A 12,451-nucleotide genomic window follows, 5' to 3' on the forward strand; every position below is an offset into this window, starting at 1 on the left:
TTTTGGACATGAAGATTTCTAGAGTTGTGATAATGTGAATAACCACGAGCCCTGTGCATCTTCTCTCTTTGTGTACTGATATACTGATGTACTGACCTCTGAATGTTTCTCTCCCCCTAGATCTGCTCTTCATCTGATACAATTTCTCCTTGTTGTTTCATTTGTAGCTTTATCTGCTCATGTTGTCTAGCTATCTCTAAGGCTTTGGACAAATTAAGTTCATGAATTAGTTGCAGCTTTTTTTTCAACCTGCGGTTTATTAGGTATATAGTAGATCTATCCCTAACTTGATCTTCAGTGTCACAATGAGCCACAAGGGTTCACAGAGATCTATAATATTCCTCAATGGTTTCAGATTCACTCTTGCTTCCGTTCTTGAAATTTACTTCTCTTGTGGATAATGTTTCTTTTCACTTGAAAGTACAAATTGAACTTGCTTACCAACATTTCGAAATCTGTGTCGCCTTCTTGCACTTCTCTTGCCTCTGTGCCTTCACCTATCATCAAAGTTCCAAACTGAAGTATTTCAAAAATCTTCTCAGACTCCTCTCTCATTATGTATAGGAGGGTGTCCCGTTGTGTTTTGCTCGACTCTGTTTAATTTACTAGCATTCTGGTAATGCCAAAACTGTTGAGCCATGCGGACCATTCTTCTGGTTTGAAAGAAAACGTACTTGGTGGTTGTAAGTTTGACATTCTGTCACCATGTACAGTTCTGTTGTTTAACAATCACAGAATGTAACGAATGATATAATTTGCAAGTGATGACTAGATTTATTTGGTGAATGACACAGGGCTACTATACCCCGTGTTCAACCCAAGATGGTAACATCGAGATCTCATTCTAATATATGATGTCATAATGTGAACATGAATTGTGTCCTACTAAACACGGCACAGTGCAGACTAAAGAACTATATTACTAAACAATGATGTCACTATAGCCATAGTGAAGTCATATACAATTTCGTAGCACTAAGTTTGTTTCGTAAATATGGACAAGGTTTTAATAAAGCTACACCCATACAAATAGCATGCAGTTAAAGTCTGGATATTTTGCTGATGTCTTGAGTCTGGACTTTAAAGTTTTATAAGCAGGAGCTTTGATCTAATGACTCAATGAGGTATGCAAACATTGTATGGTATCTTCCAGACTTCTCATCTCACATGTATTTGACACACAAAACATTGTACTTTGACTTTGAGACGTCAAGCTTTCACATGGCATTTCAGTTGTGTAGCCTTGTTTCTATGAATGCTTTGGTGTGTCAACAAGATTATTTTATGTTTACCAAAACATTTTTTTTTTAAAGTGGAAGCTGCAGTTTCAAAATGTCCATTGTAAATCTGCATTTGAACAAGCGTTTTTAAGTTCTCAATTCATGACCAATTTTAAAATGGTCATGTTTCAAATTCTGTACCAGAGCAATGTGGTCACAATACTGTCAAATTTCTAAAATAGTTTATTTATGCAGTTTTTGAAAGTGTAAATTAAAAAATAAAATTATAATAATAATAAAAATGAATAAACAAAAACAAAAACAAACCTCAATTGATACCAAAATAGCTGTTATTCTTGACAAACAGCCAACATATTAATAGAAAACCAATGCTAAATTTGGCTCTGTCAGAGGTCTCAGCCATTTTCCTTTTTGAAAAAAGTAAAGTTTGTTTTATTTAATGACGCCACTAGAGCACATTGATTTTTTGTCTTATCATCGGCTATTGGACGTCAAACATATGGTCATTCTGACACTGTTTTTAGAGGAAACCCGCTGTCGCCACATAGGCTTCTCTTTTTACGACAGGCAGCAAGGTTTCCTTTTTGAAGACCCTTCAGAGAAGAGTTCCTAAAGAAGGTAATGTTGTTATTAGTAATCATGGTGATTTAGACACTATGTTTCCAGTTATATATTATACAATAGTGTAAAATATTTGAAAGCCACTTGTATGATTGTTGATGGTTTATCACTTTTCAGTTAATGACGTTTGATGCTTCAGTTGGAAGACAGGTATTATGTTGAACGTACTAACCTGCATGTGTCTCTTATATACCTGTATATTATGTGGAGGTTTTACGGTTTTGGTTTTCAGCTTGCATTTGACTTGTGTTATTAGTTTTATACATTTTTCACGCCTATTATTTATAGAATTATATATTTTAGCTTGTTTTGCTGTTATATATCTTTTTATTAGTATTTATTTTTTGATATTCATTTCATCAAAAATTATAAACATCAATAGTATATCAATTTAAAGTAAAACATATCAATATTTTATTTATTTTATCCTCTTGTTTGAAGAGCATGTCTAATTGTTAGGGTGGCAGAATGGGGTGGGGGCACAGTGGTATTCAGCCCCAACTTTTGATTATAACAACGTAGGTCATGGTTGAGTGAACTGCTAATCCTATACCTGGTACCTAGTATGTAATAATGGACTCACCTTCTATTACACAAATTATATATTTACCGGTACTAATGTTTGTAGCTGATGAACTGTAAACTGGAATAATATTGCTAACGGCTTCAGTTGTTAACAATTAAGACCATTTTAGAAGTAAAACCGTTTATGAAGTAAAACAATTCGCTTGGAGTTTTCAGTTTAAACACGCATTATTTTCCCGATTTACAGTATGCATATCAATTTACAAATGCATACATGTATTATGTACCAATGTCATTGGTTTGATGGAATAAAGTTGAATTGAATTGAACAGTTGAATTGGACTAGACTGTTCCACTAAGGTTATAGGGGTGTGCTTAATTAGTCCCTAAGCTGACTATGCAAGAACTGGGAATATGCAGGTGTGTAACAAATGGAAGACAACCTTCCCTGTTAATGTGCTCAGAAGACTGGAACCCCTACAATTCAAAGTGTTCTCAGGGGACATGCACCCGTATCAGCCATAAAAGATTCAGGGCTGTCAAGCTTTCAAATTTCTATTCCCCAAGCTAACACACTGACAGTGCTTCTCTCCCCCCCCCCCCCCCCCACCCCCCACCCCCAACACACACTTATAACAAAGAATTGAACTTGATAAATCTATGTTACGTAATATAATAATATTCAATTTACAAACATGGTATTAAAGCAGAATTTAATTTTTGTACTCTTTTTCACTTGTTTGGTTTAAACAATATTTATTTCTGTTTATATTAACAGATGGGATTGGTCAACAGGCATAACCTGTATAAGGACCTTTCCGTACATTATACAATTGAAAGTGGTCAACATAGAAAGTTCAAAATATGCATTTAGTGTTGAAGAATATAAAACTGTTGTATATTTAACCTGTCAAAATATAAATATTTGTATAGATAAATTAGAACAGAGAGATAAGAAGAATAAAGGAGAAGGTGAATAGTTTTATCAGTCAAAAGTTTGCTTTCAGCAATGTAATTGTGAATGCTTTGCAGATGAGACTAAGTAGAACTGGCGCTTTCTATTATATATGTTTGTTTTTTGCCCTTGGTTTTTATAACGTGCTTTTTGTGTTGCAACTTTTTCGTTTTTCTTTACTAATAGTAACGTACATTGTACTTTATTAATTTTTGTTGGATGGTGGATTGATTTAAGGTGAGGGTTATTTGTTTTATTCGTGAAGTCTTCACACTTTATTTTTTGTTATTTATTTTAATTGATGTAACTAGATGGTACTTGAAATAATGTTATATGTGGGCATAAAGTATAATATATACCTGAATAATTTAATACAAATTCTGATTATTTTTTGTGTCCTATTGGATATTTTGTTTGCAAGCTGTGCATAATGCCAATCAGTATAATGATTTTTTTCATATTTGGTTTTACCAAGTAATCATGCACAGCCTTAGTCCTATAAATATAACCTTAAACAATCAAATGTCAACTTGCTGAATATATCATTTGATGATGAATAAAAAGGTTGAATCCCCCCCCCCCCCATACACCTGAGGTTACAAATGCATTATTTTATTCACGTTGTTTGTTTGTAGTTATTTTTTGTTAATTGTCCATATTAAATAAGAGAACAGAATACAACAAACTTTAAACCTTTTGTCTGTCTAAACTCCTGTTTACAAATCAAGCCAGTTTTTTGTTTTTTTAAATCAAACTACTTAGCCAATTTCAACCAAATTTTATTTGAATCTTCCTCGACACAATGAGAAACATATTTTTGAATTTAGTCATTATGACCCACCCACCCCCACCACCTCAGGCTCCAGAAAGGGAAAATGTAGGTTTTGCCCTTTGAGATGAAGATGACATACAATATTTATTTATTTCTGACTCACCACAAGTATTTGTGAATGTTGGTAAAATGACATGTTTCGGTGTCTTGTTGTAGAAATTCAAAAGCTCCTCCCAGAACTATGATGTTGGAAGTCTGATGCTGGGCGTTGGGTTGTTGTTAGCGTGGATTGGAATTCTCCGATATCTCGGCTTCTTCAAGACCTATAACGTGAGTCAAATAGGAAGACAACTTAGACTGTAAAATTATAGGTAGTTAACATAAAATATACTCTTCTAAAAAAGTAGGGGAACTTTAATAAGAATTTACAATTGCCAAAATTGTAAGGTATATTAGCTGTGGGGAATGGTTATATGATAATAGTGAATTAATTGGGCAAACATTACAACCGGTAGTTCAGTATTACAGTACCACCAAAGATCTTGAAGGACGATTGGGGTCAGAAGTGAAATTTGAAAGTTGACGTTTTTTTATCAGTAAATTGCAAATTCAAACAATAAAAATTATTAAAGGGACATACCCTAGTTTTTAAACACTAAAGTATATTTTTTACTATCATAAGCCGGATTTTTGTAACTGAAATCATACTTTACTTTTTGTGGTTTAGTGGATCAATTTCCGTACATTCGAAGTGGTTTTTGTCATCCTGATGTTTCTAATATCACAAAATATATTTCTCATATTTTTTAAAAACGCATGCGCGTCTGAGAAATAACAGTTATGGAGTCGAGTTCTAGTCTATTTCCAGAGGGTATTTCACCATTTCAAAGTCACAGACACGTGTTTCACTCAATTATGACTTTATCCAAACGTGTTTTAGGTTTGTAGATTAACTAAATGTAGTGTTAATTTTCACGGGTTGAAACTAGGGTCTGTCCCTTTAAAACCAAAACAATAACATCTGTATGATCAACAGAATGAAAAAGATTGACAGAAATAATGTTTCACATTGATTAATGGACCTTCCTGGAAATTGTCAAAATCGAGAATGACACCCCACGCACGTGTACGGGGCAACTGCGTGATGCATGTGCAAACTATGGAATGTGTTTTGGTGTGTTGATAAACAGACCTGAATGTTCTTTACTAGAATGTCTGTGGTCCAAACATATGTTTTAATATTTCAGGTTCCCCTGCTTTTTTTGAAGAGTATATTTAACAAGATGTATACATTTATTCATGTGCACAATATTATAGTCCCGTCCCATCTTCCTGCAAAAATATTTTTTGTAAATAATTTCAGTTCGGTTTGACATACGGTAAGAAGAAAAGTAAAAGTGTTTTAAAAATAACAAAAAAAATACTATTTTGATGTGCAATTTAGAAAACAATCTGCTTAGAAATAAATAACTTGTAGTAAATTCCATTGTATAAAAAAGTGTTAATTTTATGTGTTTAGTTTCATTTCTCACAAAGTTACAAACTCTTACATTAGTGAAACTTAATATATACTTGCACTTATGATATGTTTATCACAACTTTTATAAGTTTTATTTCATTTCATTTCATCTCCGTCCTTCTGTCTGTCTGTCCATCTGTTCCCCATATAGTTTTTCAGAATTGTTTTGCAATGCCTCAAAATATGGTGCTGAAATTTTGTGTATAGCTTTATTATGTACTGTTACAGATCAAGTTTGACTTTCATGGCGTCTTACCCATTTGTTTACAGAGTTATGGCCATTGAACTTTGGAGATACAAAGAAATTTTGTTGATAGATTTATCATATACTGTTACAGATCATGTTTAATTTCATGTTGATTGACCTATTTTTCACAGAGTTATGGTCCTTAAACTTAGGAGATACAAAAATATGTTTTCCAGACATTTCTTTCGCAATGCCTCAAAATATGGAGCTGAAATTTTGTATATAGCTTTATCATTTACTGTTACAGATCATGTTTGACTTTCATGGGGATATATATCTATTTCTCTTGGAGTTATTGCCCCTGAACTTAGGAGAACATTCTCTGGTTCATGGTGTGAACACTGTGTATGTATTTTGTTTCAACTATTTTAGGTTTTAATACTCACTCTGAAGGCAGTGTTCCCCAATGTTCTCAGGTTTTTAGTGTATATATTTTGTTTCAACTATTTCAGGGTTTAATACTCACTTTGAAAGCAGGGTTCCCCAACATTCTCAGGTTTATAGTGTATATATTTTGTTTCAACTATTTCAGGTTTTAATACTCACCCTGAAGGCAGCATTCCCCAATATTCTTAGGTTTATGGTGTATATATTTTGTTTCAACTATTTCAGGTTTTAATACTCACTTTGAAGGCAGCGTTCCCCAATATTCTCAGGTTTATGGTGTATATATTTTGTTTCAACTATTGCAGGTTTTAATACTCACTCTGAAGGCAGCGTTCCCCAATATTCTCAGGTTTATGGTGTATATATTTTGTTTCAACTATTGCAGGTTTTAATACTCACTCTGAAGGCAGCGTTCCCCAATATTCTCAGGTTTATGGTGTATATATTTTGTTTCAACTATTGCAGGTTTTAATACTCACTCTGAAGGCAGCGTTCCCCAATATTCTCAGGTTTATGGTGTATATATTTTGTTTCAACTATTGCAGGTTTTAATACTCACTTTGAAAGCAGCGTTCCCCAACGTTCTCAGGTTCATGGTGTGTACACTGTGCATGTATTTTGGTTTTGTCTTCTGTGGATGGCTGGTTCTGGGACCTTATCACATCAAGGTAAGATATTTCATCACACTATAGTCACTGCATATCTATAAATCACTATACATAGTCCTCAGTAACTGTTTAGGTTTCTTCCTTCATTTCATGAAAATAATTATGTTTGTTAAATTTGTTTCAGTTTTTTTTTATTATATATATATGCCCGTCTACGATGGGTCGTATTATGGTATGGCATTGTCTGTCTATCTGTCCATCCATCCGTTAACTTTTTCTTGTCCGGACTATATCTTGTATACAGATGCATACAGAACCATCAAACCTCACATGTAGGAACAACTTGGGATGGTGGTGTGTCACATACAATTACTAGATCACTGTGATACAACTAACTGGCGTATCATGTACCTCACCTTTCATTTATTTCATTGTTACATTTTTTATTTCAGTTCCGAAGACTGAGCACAGCCTCTGAGTGTCTGTATTCGTTAGTAAATGGGGACGACATGTTTGTTACGTTTTCGGCAACAGTGACAGACAGCCAAGTGATCTGGTATTTCAGTCGCACGTATCTGTACATCTTCATCAGCCTGTTCATCTACGTGGTCCTCAGTCTCTTCATAGCTCTCATTATGGATACATATGAGACGCTCAAGGTGGGTTCACGTCTATAGTCCATCCCAACCCCCATGAACAATGTGTTTTTGTAAATAATTACAGTTTGATTTGACATAAGAAAAAAAGTAAAAGCATTTTGGAAATTAAAAAACTCCACTAATTTTGTATGTAATTTAGAAAACAATAGACTCAGACGTAAATAACTTGTTAAAAAAAATTAAATTGAAATAAATGGGGTTTTTTAAATAACAAATACAATAGTAAGTTATGAATTGAGAGGGGGTGTGGGGCAGATGTGCCAGTATCCTTAGTCTGTTATTTAAATTGACACATTGTTTTTAACAACTTTTTTTTTTCTTTAAAAAAAAAAATGTTCTAAAAAGTACCTTAAAAGGTGGTAAAATATGCAGGAACTGCATTTATGAGACTCAAAAAGTCAACTCAGCAGTTTATTATTTATTTTTTAAAATATACTTTGGAGATTAAAACACTTTAAAATGTTGAGTTTTCTTAATTAATGAATAGTGTTTTAAATATATTAATATAAGTTAAATTAAATTTTATAGTTTTCTCCAACATACGTGTAACTGTGTGTGCCGCTACCTGTCCATATTAATGTATTAATTCATTGCACTATGTATCATTTAAGCATCATTACGAAAATGGTTTTCCAAGAAGTGATTTGTGGAAATTTATAGACCAGTGCAAAGATAGTCCGGACTCAGAGCTCTATCGTCGTGACAACAAGGGTTGTAATTTATTTGACAAGTTGTTCTGTTGCTGCAAAGAGTGAGTACTTTATAAAAAATTTCTCTTAATGTATAAATATTTTAAGATTAGTTTGAAATAACTTTGAAAGGTAAATATTTTTTTCTCATCCTTAAATATATGGGACAGCTAACCATGAAAGACAGCTCAATAAAATATTTGTGATTATGCTCAACTAGGGGAGATAACTATTGTTATATCTGTGGACATCAAATAACAGTTTCAAAACTGATATTTTGTGAATAAAACTTGCCTTATGAAACTTATCTTATTAATTTGTAGGGTTAAATTTTATTTAACATATCTGGGGGGGGGGGGGGAGACATTGCAAATATGATGGTGTAGTTTATTTATAATATATCCAAAAAAGTTATTTTTTCAGCCACCTTTGCTTGTAAAATAATAGTTTATTTATGAAAGAAATACATATCATATGCCAGTCATTTGGGATAGAAAAGTACACACTTGGTGTTGTGGAAATTTCGACTTAGAACTAGGCTGTACTTTTTCTATCCACATGGCCATATATGATGGATTCTTATATTCTTTTTATATATTAATCTTCTTGCTTTAGGTTTTATAAAATAAAAAAAATAAAAAATATGTTTCATTACTTCAATACAAATAAAAAAAATTTTAGTGACATGTTCTAATTAATAGTGCTATGTGACTTTTCCAAGCCTACATATCATTAAATATACAATGTCATGCATTTAAAAAAAAAAAAGTCTTATTGTTCAGTTGCCATCTTTGGTAATGTACAGATTATGTGACAACAGAGTTTTTCTAGTTTTGTAATATACAGAACAACAAAAAAAAAACATATTTGTAATATATTTCTTAAATTCCATTATAAAAATTACTTCAGTAAAAATGACTGTCAAAATGGCAAGACAATGGTACTTTTTAATAGACACAAAAACAAATGGGATTTAAACTGAATAATGTAAAATAAATTAAAGAAACCTAAATTAATATTCACATTTCTTTTGTTGTTATGTATACAATGTGTAAGAAATCATTCACTTGCCATATCCATTATAGTTGATTAACTATTTCTTTAACACATGTTTTCTTTCTTCCAGTGATGACCCTGATAAGCCAAGTGAACGAAAACACCTACTACACAGATCTCTGTGAATCAGTTTTGTGGACCTAAACATTTTTGTTAAGACATTTAATGAATAATACTTCATTCCATTAGTGCATTTCATCATATTAAAGCATTAACACTGTAAACCAATGTGCATGCATTTTCACTGAACTGGTGTAGAAACTGTTCATATAGTTTTAGCTGAAGCTGTTTCACTTTATTTTAATAGCTCTGTTGTGTAAACAGCTAAGTAAAGAATACTCACTGAGTGGCCATTATAGATACCATTTATCTCTCAACAAGTATCTAAGGAACAAAAGTCAGTTGTAAGATAAATGGTATCTTACAGTCACAAATGTAGTCAAATAAATTTAACTGCCTTTTTCAACTAAAACCTATTTTCAACTAAAACATTTGTTGTTAACTTATATTTGACAGACAAATCTATTTCATGTTAACTTATATGTGACTTGATCTCAATTGAGTTCAATGGATGGTATGGCCTTGGCTACCTGGTCATCACCTAGGAGCAGCCAGTCGTATCTCTTTAAATTGTTATCACACATATGTGTGTAATTAATGTGTTACCAAAAATAACTAATGATGTTTTCACCAGTTTCAGATGTTTGTAGATTGCCAGTATGAATCTGACACTAGTCACTGTTAAAGAACCAAAGAATGTTCAATTGTATAATTTAGTTTTAGCCTAACCTGTTGGTCTGTTCCTTCAAGATTTTACAAAATGTTAGTATTATATAATGTTTAATTTGGTCAGTCATTCAACATTACGAATACTGGTAAATTTAAGGCCCAAAACACCAGGTCTGGCAGGCTTTCTGTTAGAAAATAATTTGAGGGTACATAATAAAAACAAAACAGACCAAAAATGCCCCTACTAGTTTGAATTTTTTTTTAATTGGACACTGCATTTTATGTACTTTAATAAATTTAAACATTAGTTCTCTTACTATAATCTTTCAAATTTTTTAAAATAAATATATCCATTAATTTCCAAGATTTTAGGGTACATAATTTTACCCTCTGGCAGAACCCTGTTTGGGTCTGGTGAGAATGGTACCAGTTGAAAAAGAAATATACTGAATAAACATATGACAAAACACTGCAACTGTGCATGCCTCTGAAAATTGTGAGAACAATCATTTCGTTCATGCATAGTTCACACAAATCTAATTTAGCGTAACCTATTTCCTGTTTGTGCATTAAATTTAGGACATTATTTATATGGACATAACAGGTTACACAAAAAGTAAATGGGTTACCAGAAATTTTTTTTGCGTAACCCATAAATGGTTTATGCAAATATTTAATTCTCAGAGGCCTGCTGTGATGGCACGAACTACAGAGCTGACAACAACGTGTACCATATTTTGACAGCGCCAGACTTGTCAGACCCGGACTCATCTTCAGTGTGTTTTGGGCCTTAGCACAATACTTGCTTCAAGATACAGTTCAATGTCACCTTGACCGTGCCGAGTTCAAGGTCATCTGGTCATCCAGTGTTTTGTTCAAAGTTAATGAATGGCATGTACTGTAGTTAAGTGGTTAAGAATTCTCAGTATTTGGCTGCATATTAGTTTCACGTTGATATATATTTTTTTTCATTTTTTTTTTCATATAAATGTATGTATCTCACATATCTCAGGATGAAATACAGGAATTGATGGTTCTTGTTGACCATGTTTATAATTTTGTTTAAATTATATATTGGTAAATATCTGAAAATGATCGTTTATGCAGTCATATTATTTCTATGAAATAGGAGTGAAGTCATGAGAACATGTAGATGATAACATTCCATGATTCTGTTGGTGCATTGGTAGACATGTGTTAGCACTTCATTCATTCTTTCATTTCATCTTACTTTCAGGCTTATATCCAATTGAGATTCTAGCACACTGTCCTGGGCACACACCTCAGTTATCTGGGCTGTCTGTCAAAGACAGTGGGTTAATTGTTAGTTGTTAGTGGTTAGTGAGAGAGAAGAGAGTGTAGTGGCCTTATACCTACCCATTGAGTCGTTAAAACTCGTTCTGGGTGGGTGCTGGCACCTGGCTGTGAACCCAGTACCTATCAGCCTTATGTCTGATGGCTTAACCACGACAACACGGAGGCCAGTTGTGTTTGCACATTGGTAGATATGTAATATATATTATGATAGATCATGTATTACAGTTTTGTCATTCAGATTTAGTGTACCAATGTTTGAGAAATAAACTGTATGTAATAAATTAAATATGGCATTTTAACACTGAGTGATATGTGCAAAGACAATTAAAGAGTGGCATTACATAAATTGGGAGGTACTTTCACACTGGTTATCCAAAAATGTTTTAAATCTCTTAATATGGTGGATATAAACCAATCGTATATATTCAACAAAATTAATTAACGACTTGTGCATAATTTTTATATGCATTTCCTGTCATCAGAATTTACTTAAAGTATATTTAGAAGTCATCAGTGATGAAAACTTGCTAACATAACACCAGCTAAAAGTGAAGAAAATGACCTGGCCCTTAATTAATTTTGCTGAGTATACAAGAAGCTGTCCTTGAAACTTAAAACCTTTTTCCCCATATTTCATGCACTTAACAAGTTTTGTAAACATATTCTTGAATTAGCCTACGTTAACATTGTGTTTTAACTATTGCATTATTACTGAGGCTAATCTTAAAATACACCTTATTTGCTATAAACTCACAAAAATTAACCATCTCATATTTTTATTCATGTATCAGGGTTTTTTTTGTTGGTTTTTTGTTTTGGGTTTTTTTTTTATGATTGTTGCTTTTTTGGGGGTTCTTATTTTAAAAATATAATATGTTACAGCAAACAAATTATTTGTTAAGAAAGGCCTTAATAGCTAACAAGTTTTTGAAATGTCATTGACAGTTATTAATTTCTTCATTATATTCTTGAAGTTATTTAGTTCGAAAAGTTCATTTGCTGCATTATGACTACTTGACTTTGTAAATGCTTGTGTATGAAATATGTTTGTGTAAATTATAATTATAATGCATACTAGTGCTATATCAGATGTAGCTAACCCTGGTCTTTCATTTTAATAATGTCC

General features: G+C 32.6%; 1 protein-coding gene across 2 annotated transcripts in view; it reads left to right on the top strand.

Annotated features, from left to right (window-relative positions):
- Positions 1-11,326, top strand: part of LOC121375696 (mucolipin-3-like) — a 40,591-nt gene extending 29,265 nt beyond the window's left edge. For both annotated transcript variants that reach the window (XM_041503287.1, XM_041503288.1), the window contains exons 10-15: positions 1,980-2,012; positions 4,331-4,444; positions 6,813-6,935; positions 7,328-7,534; positions 8,146-8,285; positions 9,350-11,326. In XM_041503287.1, coding sequence (XP_041359221.1) covers positions 1,980-2,012; positions 4,331-4,444; positions 6,813-6,935; positions 7,328-7,534; positions 8,146-8,285; positions 9,350-9,404 — 672 coding nt within the window. In that variant the 3' untranslated portion in view covers positions 9,405-11,326. The remainder of the gene's footprint in view (positions 1-1,979; positions 2,013-4,330; positions 4,445-6,812; positions 6,936-7,327; positions 7,535-8,145; positions 8,286-9,349) is intronic.
- The last annotated feature ends 1,125 nt before the right edge of the window (positions 11,327-12,451 follow it).

The sequence above is a fragment of the Gigantopelta aegis genome, chromosome 6 (genome assembly GCF_016097555.1).
Source record: "Gigantopelta aegis isolate Gae_Host chromosome 6, Gae_host_genome, whole genome shotgun sequence".
Lineage (NCBI taxonomy): Eukaryota > Metazoa > Mollusca > Gastropoda > Neomphalida > Peltospiridae > Gigantopelta > Gigantopelta aegis.